This window comes from Trachypithecus francoisi, unplaced genomic scaffold (assembly GCF_009764315.1).
Source record: "Trachypithecus francoisi isolate TF-2019V2 unplaced genomic scaffold, Tfra_2.0 Lachesis_group13, whole genome shotgun sequence".
NCBI lineage: Eukaryota > Metazoa > Chordata > Mammalia > Primates > Cercopithecidae > Trachypithecus > Trachypithecus francoisi.
The window spans coordinates 59,133,433-59,155,979 of NW_022681458.1; the positions used below are offsets into that span (position 1 = coordinate 59,133,433).

Sequence of the window (22,547 nt, forward strand, 5' to 3'; positions counted from 1 at the left end):
ACATTTAGGCGGCCAAAAAAGATACGAAAGAAAGCTCATCATCACTGGTCATTAGAGAAATGCAAATCAAAAACAATGAGATACCATCTCACATCAGTTAGAATGGCGATCATTAAAAAGTCAGGAAACAACAGATGCTGGAGAGGATGTGGAGAAACAGGAACGCTTTTACACTGTTAGTGGGAGTATAAATTAGTTCAACCATTGTGGAAGACAGTGTGGCGATTCCTCAAGGATCTAGAACTAGAAATACCATTTGACCCAGCAATCCCATTACTGGGTATATAACCAAAGCATTATAAATCATTTTACTAAAGACACATGCACACGTATGTTTATTGGAGCACTATTCACAATAGGAAAGACTTGGAACCAACCCAAATGCCCATCAATGTTAGACTGGATAAGAAACTGGCACACACACCATGGAATACTATGCAGCCATAAAAAGGATGAGTTCATGTCCTTTGCAGGGACATGGATGAAGCTGGAAAGCATCATTCTCAGCAAACTAACACAGAAACAGAAAACCAAACACCGCACGTTGTCACTCCTAAGTGGGAGTTGAACAGTGAGAACATACGGACACAGGGAGGGGAACATCACACACTGGGGCCTGTCGGCAGGGCAGGGGGCAAGGGGAAGGATAGCATTAGGAGAAATACCTAACGTAGATGACAGATTGATGGGTGCAGCAAACCACCATGGCACATGTATACCTATGTAACAAACATTGTGCACATGTATCCCAGAACTTAAAAGTATTAAAAAACAAAAAAAAGGAAATAGCAATTGTTTAATGAAGATTGTCTATCAGTAGTTAATTAACACCTTTTTGGGGATGATTACTAATTTTCAGGACCACAGGCCACTAGGTGATGCACTCAAATGACTACTTAACGCAATCAAGTGGTTCAAAGATGTATTTATGGAGTCCATATTGATGTAGACCAGTTTGGCATGAGACTTTGGCTATATTTTTGACTAGTTACTATTCACAAAATATACCTAGCTGTTCACAAAGGGACTCAGTGACAGTACAAGAATCTAAGTGTAAATTCAGTGTTAAATAGAAAAATGACTCAAGCCAGTGAAACACATATTTTTGTGTATGATTAGTAATTTATACTCAGCTTGGTCACTGGCCTAAATTTTGTAATTCTTACTTAAAATAAACTGTATTAGTCTGTTTTGTGTTGCGATGAAGGAATACCTGGGACTGGTTACCTTATAAAGAAAAGGTTTATTTGACTTGCAGTTCTGCAGGCTATAAAAACATGGCACCAGCATCTGCTCAGCTTCTGGTGAGGTCTCAGGGAGCTTTTACTCATGGCAGAAGGCACAGGGGAAGCAAGCATGTCACACAGAAAGGGAGCGAGAAAGAGAGGAGGTGGTGGTGCCAGGTTCCTTTTAATAACCAGCTCGTGCAGGAACAAACAGCAGGAACTCACTCATTACCACTGGGGAAGGCACAAAGCCATTTATGAGGGATCAGCCCCCATCACCCAAACACCTCCAATCAGACCCCACATCCAATATTGGGGATCATATTTCAACATGAGATTTGGAGTGGACAAATACCGAAACCATATTACAAACTTCTTCACTAGAAGAATTTGGGTATATGTAAGTTTTCAGTATATGTGTAAAGTAGAATATTATCAGAAAGGTTATTTACTTTTCATCTTCATTATCAATTTTTACTCTATAGGTATAAAAATTAAAAATGTATTTTGTTAATTTAATCTTTGTATTATTTCTTAACAGTCACAATGGAAGAAATGTCCCTAATTTAAGACATCTATCTGGTTTTGTTGGCAGATTTAAGGACTAATACTAGACTAAATATTACACAAAGATTCTATTCAAATAACTTAAAAATGCTAACAATTTTACTGTACTACACATCTTTGAAATGTGTGTCCCATAGGAAACGTGTTTTTTTGATAACTGTACTTCTAAAACTATTCCCACTTTGAGCACTGTCAGAAAACAAAGAGTAAATTTAAAGAAAATTTTGAGAATGTAAAATGTTATTAAATAACCATTTCATTTTACTTTTCCTTTATCTTAATCATATACCTTTAAAAAAAAAAGCTATGAATGACCTAAATAAAATTTGAGAAATTAGAATAGACAAACATCATTAATGACCAAAACACAATTTACTTGAGATGGCATCTTGCTATGTTGCTCAGGCTGGATTCGAAATCCTGAGTCCAAGCAATTCCTCCTGCCTCAGCCTCTCAATTAGAAGGGACAACAGGTGTACACCACCATACCTGGCTGTAAGCCACATACTTTAAATGGACCGAATTCCCAAGGCTGGCTGCCTGATAGAATGTGCTTTGGTCAGCTAAAATTGATACCTTGTTATACAGGGTCAGCTGCACACAAAAATGGTGTTGCTCAGAGAAATGGCACATTATACCTGGTACTCCTTAGAGGTGCTCTATCTACTGCATCAATACAGCCATTAAAAGCTCAATCTGCCAGCTGTTTTTGAAAGATTCAATAATACTGTTATGACTGTATAAGATAACCTTGATGTATCTTATACATAAAGTGATGTACCACTTTATGATACATGTTACTTAACATGACTACTAGGGGGCCCTGGCTTAGAGCTGATTCCAAAGGCACATAGCTTAGGTCAAATTATAGGACACATATTATTTACTATTTTATTTACTGCCTAAAATATTTCTCAACTAACAAGTGTAGGAAACATTTATAGGTAGTAATGTAAGTACCCTGTGAGCTCAGTGACAAAATTGTGAATTACAGACAGTTGGGAGATGGTGACCATGTCTTAGATTCCTTTTGTACACTCCTCAGTGTCCAGTGTGGTGATATGCACCTAACCAGTACATTTTAGTAAATATTCAAAGTAAGACTTCTTTAGGCATTCCATTTTGGGATTCTTGTAGAAACAAGCCAAATTTGTAGAACTTCTAGGCTTTAAACATTTGAGAATGAAAGGCTCTTGCCATTACTGATCATAATTCAAAAAGCTGGTGTTAAGTGTGAGAAGTGGTGACTGTTGCATATATGCCCACAGGCATACAGCAGAATCCAGACAGAGTTGAGTATGTAGTAGAGAAAAAGATGGGAGAATATGAAGAACAAAGTCTATTTTAATAATAATTATGGCTATAATATGGTAGTATTTATGAGGAAATACTCATATTTATGAGGAGATACTGGTGAGCAAGATAAAGTGATATTGAAAAGAAAAAAAACTCTTCCAAACACAATAAAGCATATTCTAACAGGTTTTTGAAAAAATTGCAAGCCTTTTAATTCATTGACCTCTTTTGATTGATTGGAATTTTTACCACTCTGTACACTCCGAATATAACTAAACAACTACATGTTACTGACAAATTTGTGATTCTTTGAGTCTAAACAACACAGAAACTAAAAGATCCCTTTTGTAGATTTATATACTTGATTTTCTTATAAAAATAACTTGTTATTATTTCAATATTTATCTGGAAAAGGCAGCCCTCTGACAGTAAACCAGTAACTGGAGTAACTACAGTATCATTATGAGCTACAGTAAAACAACCCTGTAAAGTAATTTCTCCTATTTGAATGATAGACTGGACAAGAGTGAAAAACCAAAACTATGAAAGAAAAACCCAATGTAAATAAAGGATACAGGTCAAAACAAAGTTCAGAAGGCAAATATGTAAATATTAGATGCCTCAAAAATCAACTATCAGTGGGAAAATTTCTATGAAAGCAATTTCAGAAAATACATGAACACATATATCTTTAAAATATAGAACTCTAAATACTTGATAACATATTTAGGATACTCTACAATGCCCAGTTAATTGCTATAATTTTTTTCTCTCAGGTTTTCCTGGATGATACAGCAATCTACAGAATTTGTGCACTTACTGTTGCTCAAATTTGTGTACTTACTGTGTGCACATATACTGCTGCACTGTTTCTCAGCTGTGAAAAATTAAAAACATTTTTTCAACCTTTGAGAAGGAAAGAAAACAATGAAGAATCTCTTCATAATAATATAGCATAACAGGGTATGTTTACTGTGCCACATCATGAGTGTTTTTAAAACAAAATATAAATATATGGTCAGGGATAGCATTTTTAGGAGAACAAGTGACCAAAAACCAAGTTACCTCTTTTCAGGCCAGCCAAAAAACGTGAAGGGAAAGTGTGCTTTGTACAACTTAGACATTTATGTAGATAATAGCACAGCAGACTCATGTTCAAGCTAGCCACCCGAAACATAAGTCCGTAGAGAGGGACAGCAATCTATGGTCCATGGACTGAATCTGGCCTACTTTTGTATGGCTCTGAGCTAAGAATGGTTTTTATGTTTTTAAAAGAGTTGTTAAAAGCAAATAACAGAGAAGAATACATGATGACTCCATTCTTGTTCTCATGTGTGAACCATATAGCCTGCAAAGTCTAAAATATTTATAATCCGGCCCTTTACAGAAAAAGTTTGCAGACCCTTCTTTTATACCAGTGCTGTAGATAATTCTGGCAGTACAATTGCAAGTCTTAGATAATGTTCATTCATTCCCATCATAAATGTAACATTCTAAATAGGTGTCTTCTGATGTCATCTGTCAGAATTTCTTTTAAATTTTTTCTTCATCTTCAACATTATCAAAGTTCATCCTATAATAATAATGTAAAGGCAATAGAGAAAGGAGAAAGTATGAGTTTGCAATGTTAAAAATAAGGTAAAACACCACAAACTAACCAACATTTTATTTTCAGAAATACTCAATATTCTTATTTAATGGATCATGACATGAAATATACTTTGCCAAAATATAACAATAAAAAAGAAAAGAGTATCTCCTAGTTCTCACCTGCCCACAGCAGATATTACTAACTATATAGGTTTACATAATTTCAAGCATATTCAGTAAGCTCTTTAACTTAATTTCAGGTATGATATTCTAGATTATGACAATTTTTAAATTTCAAATATTTAACATGATAAAAGTTATACCTTTCAAAATAAAGTATCTTGAGAAAACGAATATAGCAAAACACTAGAAAAACATGTTTGTTCTGTGGAACCAAGAAAATACAGAATCATAACTCTTTCCTATTTCAGATTTGTACAAATTTCAGATTCGTAAAGAATATTCTTGAAGTAGGTTATTGTCAGGCTTTGTCTATTGGGGTCTGCAGTTTGAACCCAAACTACTGTATAGGATTACAGTAGAACCTATAGTCTAATATGGTGCTATAAAGCCAGACTTCTCTATCCCTTTCCAGAGGCTGAGCTATTTTGTCCTCCTTTCGCCTCACAGGGAAAGAATCCAAGATACCTCATGTGATTGTATTAAATTCCATTTTAAAAGCACTACAACATTCATAGACTCTTTGTTCTGTTTTTAACTATGACCTACAGTAACATGGATTTGAAAAAGGTAAAACTGAACTGCCTTCTGAAGAGTAACAGGAAAAAGGTGCTGCTTCTTGACAGATTAAAGATTCAAAGAGGGGCTATGAGAAATATGGGTTTCAATACATTCTGATTACACCAAGAACAAAAGAAAATTTGCTATCCAAAACGTGTTATGAGGCTCCAGTATATTTACTGCTAACAATTCAATGCTTTATTTACGTTTGAACAAAGTTTAAATAATTTATGGCTATAGTCACTATTTTTTTTATGCTTTGTTGAGATATATTTCACATACTATAAAATTTCCACATTTAAAGGAGTTTAGTGGTTTTTGGCATATTCAGAGTTGTCCAACTGTCGCTGCAATCTAATTTTAAAATATTTTCCATATTCCCAAAATAAACTCCTTACTACCCATTAGCAGTTACCCAATTTGCGCTCTTTTCTATCCCACTCCACTTCAGCCCCAGGCAACCATTAATCTACGTTCTGTCTCTACGGATTATTCTAGATATTTTACATCAATAGTATTATATAATATTTGGCCTTTGTGACTGGCTTCATTCACTAAACATTTTCCAAAGTTCATCCACGTTGTAGCATAGGTCAGTACTTCATTCCTTTTATGGCTGAAAATATTCTATTGTATGGATACACCACATTTCGTTTATCTGTTAGTTGACAGACATTTGGTTTTGTTTTTTTTTGCTATTATGAATGATACCGCTATAAATATTTGTATACATGTTTTTGCATGGACCACAGTCACTATTTTTTGTTAAGTGGTTTTACTTGTCCAAATTTCTAAAAGCATTTCAGTGTCTAGGCTACATTGTGATTGTCCTATTTCCCAAAGTAGAATTTTCAGCTATCTTACTATTTTTTGATGCCTCATTTTGCTTGTCTCTGGATACATGTAATGTATAGGAAAAATAGATTTTGCTAACTTTTGCCAAAGTCAACTCTAGGCTTAGTCCATACCTTATTCCTCTTGCCTTGATTTTGAAGAGTTTCCAATTTTTCATTTATTAAGGCAGCGATTGCTTTTGCATCTCTGGTATTTATCTGCTCTTCTTGAAAATTTCTCTAAAATTAAAAACACTTGTTATCTTTTAAGTATTTAATCAAAATATAACAATTCCACCTAAGAAACTTGATTAAATATGCTTTCAAGTTCTTTTGTTCCACAACTTGAAGTGTTTGAAATTCAAATTTCTTCTCTTCACGGAAATAATGCTGCAAAAACAACCCATAATGTACCTAAAATAAATATTAATAATAGTGTCATGGAAACATGAAACAATTCTTTGTTAAAAAAAAAATGCATCACTGACTCCAAAAGCCCCAAAACATCAAAACTGTGCAAGAACACATGTTCCTGGAGAAAGTTTGAGAGGGCGTTCCAAGATGGCCAAGTAGGAACAGCTCCGGTCTGCAGCTCCTAGTGTGATCGATGCAGAAGACAGGTGATTTCTGCATTTCCAACTGAGGTACCTGGTTCATCTCATTGGTACTGGTTGGACAGTGGGTGCAGCCCACAGAAGGCGAGCTGAAGTGGGGTTGGGGTGGGGGGTGTTGCCTCACACGGGAAGTGCAAGGGGTTGGGGGATTGATTTCCCTTTCCTAGCCAAGGGAAGCCATGACAGATGACCTGGAAAAATGGGACCCTACCACCCAAATACTGCACTTTTCCCAAGGTCTTAGCAATAGGCAGACAAGGAGATTCTCTCCTGCGCCTGGCTTGGCGGGTCCTGTGCCCATGGAGCCTTGCTCACTGCTAGCGCAGCAGTCTGAGATTGAACTGCAAGGCAGTAGCCTAGCTGGAGGGGGGTCATCCACTATTGCTGAGGCTTGAGTAGGTAAACAAAGCAGCCGGGGAAGCTCCAACTGGGCAGAGCCCACTGCAGCTCAACAAGGCCTATTGCATCTAGACTCCACCTCTGTGGTCAGGGCATAGCTGAACAAAAGGCGGAAGACAACTTCTGCAGACTTAAATGTCCCTATCTGACAGCTCTGAAGAGAGCAGTGGTTCTCCCAGCATGGCGTTTGAGCTCTGAGAACGGACAGACTGCCTCTTCAAGTGGGTCCCTGACCCTGTGTAACCCAACTGGGAGATACCTCCCAGTAGGGGCCAAAAGACACCTCATATAGGCGGCTGCCCCACTGGGACAAAGCTTCTGGAGGAAGGAGTGAAAGGACACAAACACATCACAGCCTTGAGCACATCACATCCCCCCATATGCCTCCACTTCCTGGGCCGGACACAAACACATCACAGCTTTGAGCACATCACATCCCCCCATATGCCTCCACTTCCTGGGCCGGACACAAACACATCACAGCCTTGAGCAATGCCTCCACTTCCTGGGCCCGACACAAACACATTCCTCCATATATTTCAAAGAAAAACAACACCTGGAGAACCTCCGATAAGGTTACAACTGTTTGTAAAAGCACAGGAACCAATAAGAAAGCTGCTAAAAGCATAATTTAAAATGTAAACCAATTGTAATGCCTTGTTCCTCTGTAACCTGACAAGTCCTGTTTACCTCAAGCTATAAAAAGCAAGCACACGCATTGTTCCGGGCCCTCTTGTATGTTGTAGAACGGAGGGACCAAGTTCGAACTTGTATTAAAAGATCCTTGCTGCTTGGCTTTGACTCTGGACTTTGGTAGTCTTCTTCGGGGAATAAACGGTCTGGGCATAACATTTGGGGGCTCATCCGGGATTCCCCCAAGCCCACCAGACCCCCGGTCAACGGATCTACTAGGATTGATCTGCTAATAGGTGAGCCGGCTCGTCTCTGTCTGTCTGTGTCCGTTCTGAATCTGCAGCTCTCTGAGTCTGCGGCTCGTCTCTGTTTGTCTGTCTGTGTCCGTTCTGAATCTGCAGCTCTCTGAGTCTGCGGCTCGTCTCTGTTTGTCTGTCTGTGTCCGTTCTGAATCTGCAGCTCTCTGAGTCTGTGGCTCGTCTCTGTTTGTCTGTCTGTGTCCGTTCTGAATCTGCAGCTCTCTGATCTGCGGCTCTCTCTGTTTGTCTGTCTGTGTCCGTTCTGAATCTGCAGCTCTCTGAGTCTGCGGCTCGTCTCTGTTTGTCTGTCTGTGTCCGTTCTGAATCTGCAGCTCTCTGAGTCTGTGGCTCGTCTCTGTTTGTCTGTGTCTGTTCTAAACCTGTATCTGTAACTCGCGAGGTCTGAAACTGAAGCTGACGCAGTCCTGGCAGATGCGCTATAGGACGGCCAGCGGAGACCAGTGGGAGACATCCCCTGGCTCCCCTCTGATCGGATTGTGACCCAGATTTCTGGTGCACGCTGGCGGCTCCCCTCTGATCGGATGTGACCCAGATTTCTGGTGTGCGCGCCTGCGGCTGACGTAATTTGTTCCCTTGCAGGACCTGTTCTAGACGCCTCTCCGGGCGCTACCGTTTAAAATGGGTAATACCCAGAGCACTCCCCTATCTCTCCTTACAAGTAATTTCAAGGATGTTAGAGCAAGGGGCCGTGGTCTCAGTATGGAAATCAGGAAGGGAAGGCTAATTACTCTATGCCGCTCCGAATGGCCTGCCTTTAATGTAGGGTGGCCATCCGGAGGGACATTCTGCCTTCCCGTCATCACTAGAGTCAAGTCCAAGGTTTTCCTATCAGGGCGTGCCGGCCACCCGGATCATATCCCATACATTCTTATATGGCAGGACCTAGCTGAGAACCCGCCCCCTTGGCTGTCCCCCTTCCTATTAGCCCCGGAACCCTGCAAGGCACTGGTTGCTCCGCCGCTAAAATCCAAGCAACCGACGGCCCCCCCATCCTGTTTTACCTGAGCGCGAGGACCCACTGTCCACAGAACCCCCTCCGTACCCCTCCGGACCCCAGGCCCCAGCTCCCCGGGCTGAGCCACGGGAGGGAGCAGGCGAACGGGAGGCGGCCGGAGCTCCCGGATCTGCTGAAAGTGAAAGTAACTCTGAAGGGCCGGCTGGGCGGACGCGGGGGCGCACTTTGCGAGCTAGCCCCCCCCAGCCGCCTGACTCCACAGTGGCTTTACCCCTCCAGGAAATAGGACCCCCAGATGACACGGGAATCTCCAGGCTTCAGTACTGGCCATTCTCCACTAGTGATCTGTGTAACTGGAAGACTCGGAGTGCCCGGTTTTCAGACAACCCCAAAGATTTAATGGCTTTACTAGATAGTGTCATGTTCACCCACCAGCCCACTTGGGATGATTGTCAGCAGCTCCTCCGGATCTTGTTCACAACGGAGGAGCGAGAGAGAATACAGGTAGAAGCTAGAAAGCTGGTCCCGGGGGACGACAGTCAACCAACTGCCAACCTGACCTCATAAATGCGACTTTTCCTCTGACCAGACCGGCGTGGATTACAACACAGCAGAAGGTAGGGGACGGCTACACCTTTATCGCCAGACTCTAATGGCGGGTCTCCGGGTGGCTGCTCGCAAGCCCACTAATTTGGCTAAAGTATACGCTGTTTTGCAAGGAAAGACAGAAAGCCCAGCCAGCTACTTAGAAAGATTAATGGAAGCCTTTAGACAGTATACCCCCATAGACCCAGAGGCCCCAGGAAGTCAGGCAGCTATTGTAATGTCTTTTGTAAATCAGGCAGCCCCAGATATTAAAAAGAAACTCCAGAAATTAGAAAACTTAGAGGGAAAACAGATACAGGACCTCCTCCAGATAGCCCAGCGAGTTTACAATAATAGAGATACTCCAGAAGAAAGGCAATTTAAGGCCACTGAAAAAATGACTAAGGTCCTGGCAGCAGTAGTACAGAAAGAGCATCTACAGCCAGAGAACACTCAACCTAGGCAGTGCCCCAGACACGATAATCTGAACAAAGACCAATGCGCCTTCTGTAAGGAAGTTGGCCACTGGGTAAGAGACTGCCCTAAGAAGAAACAACGAGGACAGGGACCCCCTAGGCCTACACCCGTACTAGTCACTCAAGACGAAGACTAGGGAAGACGGGGTTTGGACCCCCTCCCCGAACCTAGGGTAACTTTGCAAGTGGAGGGGTCCCCAGTCCAGTTCTTGGTCGATACGGGAACACAGCATTCGGTCCTAGTTAAAACTAATGGCAAGTTATCCACCAAGTCCTCATGGGTACAAGGGGCCACAGGAATTAAGAAGTACCCCTGGACGACACAAAGGACAGTAAACCTCGGAGCCAGGAATGTAACCCATTCTTTCCTGGTCATCCCTGAGAGCCCCTGCCCCTTATTAGGGAGAGACCTGCTGACTAAAATGGGAGCACAGATCCATTTCCTCCCTGAGGGGCCCATCGTGACCAATTCCCAAAATCAGCCCGTGCCCATCCTGACTATAACCCTAGAAGATGATACTGGCTCCACCAAGAGCAAGTGACCCCTGACCAGGACATAGCAACCTGGCTCCAGCAATATCCAGGAGCTTGGGCAGAGACAGGGGGCTTAGGACTAGCGAACACCGTCCTGCCTTGTTTATCGAACTCAAGCCTGGGACAGATCCTGTTTGGGTACGGCAGTACCCAATGCCCCTAGAGGCCAAAGTAGGAATTACGCCCCACATCCGTCGGCTCCTCGACCAAGGGGTCCTTCGGCCGTCATTCACCCTGGAACACTCCATTGTTGCGGGTACATAAACCTAATAGCGGACCTGTACAAGACTTAAGAGAAGTCAATAAGAGGGTTATGGACATACATCCAACTGTGCCTAACCTGTACACCCTCCTGAGTACTCTAAACCCCAAACACCAATGGTATACTGTTTTAGATTTGAAAGATGCCTTCTTCAGTTTGCCTTTAGCCCCTCAGAGCCAAAAGCTCTTCGCCTTCGAGTGGACTGACCCCGAGAGGGGCATAAGTGGCCAACTGACATGGACCAGACTGCCTCAGGGATTCAAAAACTCTCCCACCCTGTTCGATGAGGCCCTCCATGAAGACCTGGGTGAGTACCGACGCAAACACCCTGAAATAACTTTACTACAGTATGTTGATGACCTCCTGATTGCAGCCGAGACCCAAGAAGCTTGCCTCCAAGGGACCAAGGGTCTCTTACAAGCTTTAGGAAATCTAGGATACCGGGCCTCGGCAAAGAAAGCTCAAATCTGTAAACCAGAAGTAACATATCTGGGGTACCTGCTAAAAGGAGGGCGGCGCTGGTTAACAGACGCCCGGAAGCAGACTGTTCTGCAGATCCCCAGGCCACAGTCCACCCGACAAGTAAGGGAATTCCTGGGGTCAGCAGGATTTTATAAACTATGGATACCTGGGTTCGCGGCGCTGGCTAAACCCTTATATCAGGGAACCCGGGGACAGCAGCCATTTAGTTGGACAGAAGAAGCCGAGACGGTTTTCCAACAGATCAAAACTGCCTTACTCTCTGCGCCTGCACTGGGACTACCTGACATCACTAAGCCCTTCCACTTATACGTGGAAGAGAGCAAGGGTGTCGCCAAGGCGGTGCTAACTCAGAACTTAGGCCCCTGGCGGAGGCCAGTTGCTTACCTGTCAAAGAAATTAGACCCAGTGGCTACCGGGTGGCCCCCTTGCCTCCGAATGATTGCAGCCACGGCCCCGATGGTACAAGATGCTGATAAACTTGTCATGGGTCAAGAATTACGGGTTGGTACCCCACATGCCATCGAGGGTGTACTTAAACAGCCACCTAATCGGTGGATAAGTAACGCCTGGCTCACCCACTACCAAGGACTACTACTAAACCCTCTCAGGATAACTTTCCTGCCCTGACAACCTTAAACCCTGCCTCGCTGCTGCCTAACCCGGACCTGGACGCCCCGCTCCATGATTGCACTGAGATACTAGCTCAGGTGCACGGAGTTCGAGAGGACCTACAGGACCGCCCACTTCCTGACGCAGACCTCGTCTGGTTCACTGATGGAAGCAGCTTCATTCACCAAGGCCAGAGGTACGCTGGAGCAGCAGTGACTTCAGAGACTGAGGTAATCTGGGCGGAACCCTTGCCCTCGGGGACATCGGCCCAGAAGGCCGAACTGATAGCGCTCACCCAAGCTCTTACCCTAGGGGCAGGAAGAAACTGACAGTATACACAGACAGCCGATATGCTTTTGCTACGGTGCACATACATGGGGCCATTTACAGGGAGCGAGGGTTACTAACGGCTGAAGGAAAAGAGATAAAAAATAAGCAAGAGATCCTAGCCCTGTTAACAGCCCTATGGGAACCAGAAAAATTGGCTATTGTACATTGCCCAGGGCATCAGAAACCAACCACTCCAATTGCTCAAGGCAACTTTCTGGCAGACAAAACCGCAAGGAGTGTGGCAAAGGCTCCCAGTCAACTCCTTGCACTCCAGCTCCCTGATCTGGGCCCCCGGGACCTGCCATATCTCCCTGATTATTCAGAACAAGATCTCCAGTGGATCGCCAAACTTCCCCTGAAACAGATCCAGAATGGGTGGTGGACTGATACTAATGACCAAACCATCCTACCAGAAAAATTAGGACAACAAGTGTTAGAACACATCCACCGAACCACCCACCTGGGGTGCCCGGCGGATGATAGACCTGATCAGACGCTCCAAGCTCAAAATCAGGCATATAGCCGAGACGGCCAGCAGCATCGTGACCAATTGCAAAGTCTGCCAGCTTAACAACGCCTACCCTCAATCCCAGGCTGCAACGGGAACAAGGCTCAGGGGAACCAGGCCCGGTATCTACTGGGAGGTAGATTTTACTGAGATAAAGCCAGGGAAGTACGGGTATCGGTACTTATTTGTCTTTGTAGATACTTTTTCAGGGTGGATTGAAGCATTCCCAACCAAGAGGGAGACTGCTCAGGTTGTAGCAAAGAAAATTCTGGAAGATATCCTTCCCAGGTATGGCTTCCCCGTCCAGATAGGGTCAGATAATGGACCAGCCTTTGTTGCTAAGGTAAGTCAGGATTTGGCTTCCATCCTTGGGGCAAATTGGAAACTACATTGCGCTTACAGGCCCCAGAGTTCAGGACAGGTAGAGAGGATGAATCGGACCTTAAAGGAGACCTTAACTAAATTGACTATGGAGACTGGCGCTAATTGGGTGGTTCTTCTCCCCTACGCTCTGTTCCGGGCCCGTAATACCCCTTACAGACTGGGCCTTACCCCTTATGAAATCATGTATGGCAGACCCCCACCCCTGGTTCCCAGCCTAAAAGATGATCTGCTCAAATCTGAAACAGAAAATGTCTCTGAACTCTTATTTTCCCTACAAGCCTTGCAGAAAATTCATCAGGAAGTCTGGCCCAGGTCCCCCACCGACACCCCATCCGTACCAGCCAGGAGACTGGGTCTTGGTTAAGCGACACCGACAAGAGACCTTAGAACCCAGGTGGAAAGGACCACTCCAGGTACTCCTAACCACACCCACCGCCCTGAAAGTAGAAGGCATCGCGTCGTGGATCCACTACACCCACGTCAAACCGGTGGACCCAACCTCCAACCTGCTTGGACCACTCATGGCAGCGACTGAAGCACCAACCACATGGACTGTGGACAGAGCTAAGAACAACCCCTTAAAACTCACCCTGCGCCAGCAGCATAGCTCACTGCAAACATGCAGCTAAGCAGTCTAACCCTAGCGTTAGCTGCCCTAGTGGCCACTGGGGCAAACACAAAACCAGTTTCTAATCCCTTTGTCTGGAGATTCTGGCTTTATGAAAACCGAACCCACCCTGGGCAACCTCATAAACCCGGAAAATTATTAGCCAGTGCTGATTGCCCCCCCTCAGGGTGCAGTGACCCAATTTTGCTAAATTTTACTGGTTTTCAAATAGCCGAACCAAAGATGCCAATAATATGTTTTGAATTTGATCAGACTAAATACAATTGTAAACACTATTGGTGGCACCAAAACGCAGGCTGCCCCTACAATTACTGTAGAATGCATTCAGTCAGAGGGTGGCGTGAGCGATCTGGGGGGAACTTCTACCGACAGGGTAGAGGCGGCATCTATACTTGGGTAAAGACCCTTGGAACTCCCGCTGGACCAAGCCTCAACATGGAGCTGTATACTACTCCCCTTCCTCCACGTGGCCTAGCAGTCACCTCTGTCTGTGGTGGGGCCTAGTTCAAGTACTGTCCCTGGTCCATGGGAATATCCAACGACAGGAAGACAGACTAACACAAGAGTTACGTCCCTTCTCCTGGTTAAAATTATTACGAGAAGGAGTAGAACTTGCTAACCTTACAGGACTTCATAGCTTGTCCGGTCGCTTTCTATGTGCCACCCTAGGGCGCCCACCGCTAACCGCTGTCCCTCTGCCATGGGGATCCTCTACCCAAATTAACAACCTTCAGAATCTCACAAACGCCCCCATTCTTGATGTGCCACTGTACCTGAACCCCAGTCAGGAGAAGTTTCCCTACTGTTTTTCAGGCACCAACTCCAGCCTCTGCAACATCACTGTAACGCCCCCCAACACCAACCTGAGGGCCCCGCCGGGCATATTCTTTTGGTGTAATGGAACATTATCTAAGAACCTATCTGGTCCCTCTGTAACTAACCAACTGTGTCTTCCCGTTACATTAGTTCCCCGGTTAACCCTCCTAACTGCCGGCGAGTTCCTGGGGTACACTGGTAACTGGACTAGTACTACTATTCACCCAGTCCCTAGACCGAGACCTGCACGAGCCATATTTCTCCCCCTCATTGCAGGAATCTCCCTCACATCATCCCTCATTGCGGCCGGACTGGCAGGGGGAGCCCTAGGTCACACCCTCATAGAAAATAACAAGTTGTACCAACAATTTGCTGTTGCTATGGAGGAGTCGGCTGAGTCCCTTGTCTCCCTCCAACGACAGCTTACATCCCTAGCTCAAGTAGCCTTGCAGAACCGGAGGGCCTTAGACTTGCTCACTGCTGAGAAAGGTGGTACATGTATGTTTCTAAAGGAAGATTGTTGTTTTTATATCAATGAATCAGGGCTTGTAGAGAACCGGGTCCAGCAGTTACGCAGGTTAAGCATAGAAATGAAAAAACAGCAGTTTGCCTCAGCTGCAAACCAATGGTGGAATTCCTCTATGTTTTCTCTGTTAGCCCCCTTCCTTGGACCCCTACTAAGTCTGCTGTTTCTGCTTACCGTAGGACCTTGTGTTATAAACAGAATTTTGCGGTTTGTCAAGGAAAAGTTTGACACCATACAGCTCATGGTCCTCAGAGCTCAATACCAAACTGTGGACACTGAAACGGAGTCAGACCTATAGGACCCAAGATTGGCTCCAGAGGTACCTGAGAGAGGGGGAAATGAAAGGACACAAACACATCACAGCCTTGAGCACATCACATCCCCCCATATGCCTCCACTTCCTGGGCCGGACACAAACACATCACAGCTTTGAGCACATCACATCCCCCCATATGCCTCCACTTCCTGGGCCGGACACAAACACATCACAGCCTTGAGCAATGCCTCCACTTCCTGGGCCCGACACAAACACATTCCTCCATATATTTCAAAGAAAAACAACACCTGGAGAACCTCCGATAAGGTTACAACTGTTTGTAAAAGCACAGGAACCAATAAGAAAGCTGCTAAAAGCATAATTTAAAATGTAAACCAATTGTAATGCCTTGTTCCTCTGTAACCTGACAAGTCCTGTTTACCTCAAGCTATAAAAAGCAAGCACACGCATTGTTCCGGGCCCTCTTGTATGTTGTAGAACGGAGGGACCAAGTTCGAACTTGTATTAAAAGATCCTTGCCGCTTGGCTTTGACTCTGGACTTTGGTGGTCTTCTTCGGGGAATAAACGGTCTGGGCATAACAGGAGCAGGCAGCAACATTTGCTGTTCTGCAGCCTCCGCTGGTGATACCCAGGCAAACAGGGTCTGGAGTGGACCTCCAGCAAACTCCAACAGATCTGCAGTTGAGGGACCTGACTGTTAGAAGGAAAACTAACAAACAAAGGAATAGCATCAACATCAACAAAAAGGTCATCTACACTAAAACCCCATCTGTAGGTCACCAACATCAAAGACCAAAGGTAGATAAAACCACAAAGATGGGGAGAAACTAGGGCAGAAAAGCTACACATTCTAAAAATCGGAGCGCCTCTTCTCCTTCAAAGGATCGCAGCTTCTTGCTGGCAACGGAACAAAGCTGGATGGAGAATGACTTTGATGAGTTGACAGAAGTAGGCTTCAGAAGGTTGGTAATAACAAACTTCTCTGAGCTAAAGGAGGATGTTTGAACCCATCGCAAGGAAGCTAAAAACCTTGAAAAAAGATTACATGAATGGCTAACTAGAATAAACAGCATAGAGAAGAGCTTAAATGACTTGATGGAGCTGAAAATCATGGCACGAGAACTTCATAATGCATGCACAAGCTTCAATAGCCGATTCGAGCAAGTGGAAGAAAGGGTATCAGTGATTGAAGATCAAATTAATGAAAGTAAAGCAAAAAGACAAGGTTAGAGAAAAGAGAGTAAAAAGAAATGAACAAAGCCTCCAAGAAATATGGGATTATGTGAAAAGACCAAATCTACATTTGATTAGTGTACCTGAAAGTGATGGGGAGAATGGCACCAAGGTGGAAAACACTCTTCAGGATATTATCCTCAACCTAGCAAGGCAGGCCAACATTCAAATTTGGGAAAAACAGAGAACACCACAAAGATACTCCTCAGGATGAGCAACCCCAAGACACGTAATTATCAGATCCACCAACATTGAAATGAAGGAAAAAATGTTAAGGGCAGGCAGACAGAAAGGTCGAGTTACCCTCAAAGGGAAGCCCATCAGACTAATAGCAGATCTCTCGGCAGAAACCCTACCAGCCAGAAGAGGGTGGGGACCAATATTCAACATTCTTAAAATAATTTTCAACCCAGAATTTCATATCCAGCCAAACTAAGCTCCATAAGTGAAGGAGAAATAAAATCCTTTACAGACAAGCAAATGCTGACTTTGTCACCACCAGGCCTGCCTCACAAGAGCTCCTGATGGAAGCACTAAACTTAGAAAGAAACAACTGGTACCAGCCACTGCAAAAACATGCCAAATGGTAAAGACCATCGATGTTATGAAGAAACTGCACCACTTAACAGGCAAAATAACCAGCTAATATCATAGTGACAGGATCAAATTCACACATAACAATATTAACCTTAAATGTAAATGGGCTAAATGCCCCAATTAAAAGACACAGGCTGGCAAATTGGATAAAGAGTCAGGACCCATCAGCGTGCTATATTCAGGAGACCCATCTCACGTGCAAAGATGCACATAGGCTCAAAATAAAGGGATGGAGGAAGATCTACCAAGCAAATGGAAAGAAAAAAAAAAAAAAAAAGCAGGGGTTGCAGTCCTAGTCTCTGATAAAACATAGTTTAAACCAACAAAGATCAAAAGAGACAAGGTCATTACATAATGGTAAAGAGATCAAGTCCACAAGAAGAGATAATGATCCTAAATATATATGCACCCAAATTCATAAAGCAAGTCCTTAGAGACCTACAAAGAGACTTAGACTCCCACACAATAATAATGGGAGACTTTAACACCCCACTGTCAATATCAGATCAATGAGACAGAAGGTTAACAAGGATATCCAGGACTTGAACTCAGCTCTGCAACAAGCAGATCTAATAGACATCTAGATAACTCACCTCCCCAAATCAACAGAATATATTCTTCTCAGCACCACATTGCACTTATTCTAAAATTGACCATATAACTGGAAGTAAAGCACTCCTCAGCAAATGTAAAAGAACAGAAATCACAACAAATTGTCTCTCAGACCACAGTACAATCAAATTAGAACTTAGGATTAAGAAACTCACTCAAAACCGCAACTACATGGAAACTGAACAACTTGCTCCTGAATGACTACTGGGTAAATAATGAAATTAAGGCAGGAATAAAGATGTTCTTTGAAACTAATGAGAACAAAGACACAACGTACCAGAATCTCTGGGACGCAGCTAAAGCAGTGTTTAGAGGGACATTTATAGCACTAAATGCCCACAGGAGAAATGAGGAAAGATCTAAAATCAACACCCTAACATCACAATTAAAAGAACTAGAGAAGCAAAAGCAAACAAATTCAAAAGCTAGCAGAAGGCAAGAAATAACTAAGATCAGAGCAGAAATGAAAGAGATAGAGACTCAAAAAACCCTTCAAAAAAAAAAAAAAAATCAATGAATCCAGGAGCTGGTTTTTTGAAAAGATCAACAAAATTGATAGGCCGCAAACAAGACTAACAAACAAGAAAAGAGAGAAGAATCAAATAGACACAATAAAAAATGACAGAGGGATATTACCACTGAACCCACAGAAATACAAACTACCATCAGAGAATACTATAAACAGCTCTACGCAAACAAACTTGAAAATCTAGAAGAAACGGAAAAATTTCTGGACACATACACCCTCCCAAAACTAAACCAGGAAGAAGCTGAATTTCTGAATAGACCAATAACAGGCTCTGAAATTGAGGCAATAATTAATAGCCTACCAATCAAAAAAAGTCCAGGACCAGAAGGATTCACAGCCAAATTCTACCAGAGCTACAAAGAGGAGCTGGTACCATTCCTTCTGAAACTATTCCAATCAACAGAAAAAGAGGGAATCCTCCCTAACTCATTTTATGAGGCCAACATCATCCTGATACCAAAGCCTGGCAGAGACAAAACAAAAAAAGGGAATTTTATACCAATATCCCTGATGAACATTGATGCTAAAATTCTCTATAAAACACTGGCAAACCAAATCCAGCAGCACATCAAAAAGCTTATCCACCACGATCAAGTCAGCTTCATCCCTGGGATGTAAGGCTGGTTCAACATACGCAAATCAATAAATGTAATCCATCATATAATACAAAACCAAGACAAAAACCACATGATTATCTCAATAGATGCAGAAAAGGCCTTCAAAAAAATTCAACAGCCCTTCATGCTAAAAACTCTCAATAAACTAGGTATTGATGGAATGTATCTCAAAATAATAGATATTTATGACAAACCCACAGCCAATATCATACTGAATGGGCAAAAACTGGAAGCATTCCCTTTGAAAACTGGCACAAGAAAAGGATGCCCTCTCTCACCATTCCTATTCAACACAGTACTGGAAGTTCTGGCCAGGGCAATCGAGCAAGAGAAAGAAATAAAGGGTATTCAATTAGGAAATGAGGAAATCAAATTGTCCCTGTTTGCAGATGACATGATTGTATATTTGGAAGACGCCATCATCTCAGCCCAAAATCTCCTTAAGCTGATAAGCAACTTCAGCAAAGTCTCAGGATACAAAATCAATGTGCAAAAATCACAGCATTCCTATACACCATTAACAGAAAAATACAGAGCCAAATCATGAGTGAACTCCCATTCACATTTGCTACAAAGAGAATAAAACACCTAGGAAACCAACTTACAAGGGATGTGAAGGACCTCTTCAAGAACTACAAACCACTGGTCAATGAAATAAGAGGATACAAACAAATGGAAGAATATTCCATGCTCCTGGATAGGAAGAATCAGTAGCATGAAAATGGCCATACAGCCCAAAGTAATTTATAGATTCAATGCCATCCCCATCAAGAAAATGACTTTCTTCACAGAATTGGAAAAAACTACTGTGAAGTTCATATGGAACTAAAAAGAGTCCGCATTGCCGAGACAATCCCAAGCAAAAAGAACAAAGCTGGAGGCATCATGCTACCTTTCTTCAAACTATACTACAAGGCTACAGTAATCAAAACAGCATGGTACTGGTACCAAAACAGAGATATAGACCAATAGAACAGAACAGAGGCCTCAGAAATAACACCACACATCTACAACCATCTGATCTTTGACAAACCTGACAAAACAAGCAATGGGGAAAGGATACCCTATTTAATAAATGGTGCTGGGAAAACTGGCTAGCCATATGCAGAAAGCTGAAACTGGATCCCTTCCTTACACCTTATACAAACATTAATTCAAGATTGATTAAAGACTTAAACGTAAGACCTAAAACCATAAAAACCCTAGAAGAAAACCTAGGCAATACCATTCAGGACATAGGCATGGGAAAGGACTTCATGACTAAAACACCAAAAGCAAAGACAACAAAAGCCAAAATAGACAAATGGGATCTAATTAAATGAAAGAGCTTCTGCATGGCCAAAGAAACTATGATCAGAGTGAACAGGCAACTTACAGAATGGGAGAAAATTTTTGCAATCTACCCATTTGACAAAGCGCTAATATCCAGAATCTACAAAGAACTCAAATTTACAAAAAAAAAAAAAACCCATCAAAAAGTGGGCAAAGGATATGAACAGACACTTCTCAAAAGAAGACATTTAGGCGGCCAACAAAGATACAAAAGAAAGTTCATCACTGGTCATCAGAGAAATGCAAATCAAAAACACAATGAGATACCATCTCACACCAGTTAGAATGGTAATCATTAAAAAGTCAGGAAACAACAGATGTTGGACAGGATGTAGAGAAATAGGAACGCTTTTGGACTGTTGGTGGGAGTGTAAATTAGTTCAACCATTGTGGAAGATAGTGTGGTGATTCCTCAAGGATCTAGAACTGAAATTACCATTTGACCCAGCAATCCCATTACTGGGTATATACCCAAAGTATTATAAATTATGCTACTAGAGACACATGCACACGTATGTTTATCGCAGCAGTATTCACAATAGCAAAGACTTGGAACCAACCCAAAAGTACATCAATGATAGACTGGATTAAGATAATGTGGCACATATACACCATGGAATATTATGCAGCCATAAAAAAGGATGAGTTCATGTCCTTTACAGGGACGTGAATGTAGCTGGAAACCATCATTCTCAGCAAACTATCACAAGGACAGAAAACCAAACACTGCATGTTCTCACTCATAGGTGGGAATTGAACAATGACATCACATACCGGGGCCTGTCCGGGGGTTGGGGGCTGGGGCTGGGGGAGGGATAGCATTAGGAGAAATACCTAATGTAAATGATGAGTTGATGGGTGCAGCAAACCAACATGGCGCATGTATACCTATGTATCAAACCTGCACATTGTGCAGATGTACCCTAGAACTTAAAACAAAAACAAACAAAAGATGTTCCCAGAGGACTGAACTCATTCCACTCTAATACAGTCATAAGCACTGCCAACCATGACCAACAACAATAATGGAAAGCAACATACATCTCCTAGTTTTTATCTGTGCACAGCAGGAAGGTGACTGAAAAGCAGGGAAGGAACAGGTTAATGTATCCTGACCTGCTTATTTGCTTCTGGGGCCACTGGTTGTCTTAATCTTGGTGTGAACCCTAATCTCCAAATACATGCTAGGATTTTGTTTTGTGTGTTAACTGCCCACCTGGATTCTTAAACAACAGTTTCATTTGACACTCTACTCCAACCATTATTCTGCTTTGGCCTTCCTGACTGGCCTCAATGGCTGAATGCCACCCTTGTCTTTCAATTTGGACAGGGATGTTTGGTTCCTAACTTTGTCCCCTAGACTCCTCTGGACACAAGGCAACATCTTTTCAAACAGCTCTGTCTATGGTATGGTTAACTCTTGTGACTGCTCATTAAATTGATGCTTCTCTGATATTATCTGAAGAAGACTTTTATTTATGTCACCCATCTCTCAGCTGTTCCGAAAACTGAGAAACAGAGCTGTTGATTCAAAGAAATGAAGACTCAGGCTCTGGTATAAGCTGCCTCTCACCTCCATCAAGTTCTGCTTGCTCTAGATTGTTCTAAAGACAGAGACAGATTCTTGACAAATCAAAAACCTTCACTGAAAAATCTACATGTGTGGCAATTCTAGATTTCTGAAATTCATCATTAAATTTCTTAATTTAGCCCTACTCATCTCAAAATATCACTACCAATAAATAACATCAGATCTTAACCTAATTCTCCCTCAAAATGTGGGGTGGCGCACGGCAACATATTCAAACTTATGTACATGGCATTTGAGGTCGGGGCATGGAAAAACACTGGGGCACTGTGTGTATGTTATTTGTGCATGAGAATGAAACTCCTTGACCCTGAAAACAGGACAGGGAGCCCAGTGCGTGGTGTGATAAGGAATGCTGAAAACAGCCTCCTGAGAACGCAGTTTGAGTGCTTTTACAAGGTCACAGGTGTCTCACGACCGGACCTCAAAAAAGCCATCTAGTGGAT

The 22,547-nt window shown here is 42.9% G+C and overlaps 1 protein-coding gene across 7 annotated transcripts in view; it reads right to left on the reverse strand.

Annotated features, from left to right (window-relative positions):
• Positions 1–2,658: 2,658 nt before the first annotated feature.
• The window catches only part of DNAJC10 (DnaJ heat shock protein family (Hsp40) member C10), a 69,032-nt gene continuing 49,143 nt past the window's right edge, over positions 2,659–22,547 (reverse strand). For 4 of the 7 annotated variants that reach the window (XM_033230951.1, XM_033230953.1, XM_033230952.1 and 1 more), the window contains 2 exons: positions 6,389–6,493; positions 3,997–4,662 (listed from right to left, as the gene is read on the reverse strand). In XM_033230951.1, the coding sequence (XP_033086842.1) occupies positions 4,651–4,662; positions 6,389–6,493 (117 nt within the window). In that variant the 3' untranslated portion in view covers positions 3,997–4,650. Of the gene's footprint in view, positions 4,663–6,388; positions 6,494–22,547 lie in introns of all 7 variants that reach the window. The other 3 variants (XM_033230956.1, XM_033230955.1, XM_033230949.1) reach the window with 2 other exon arrangements.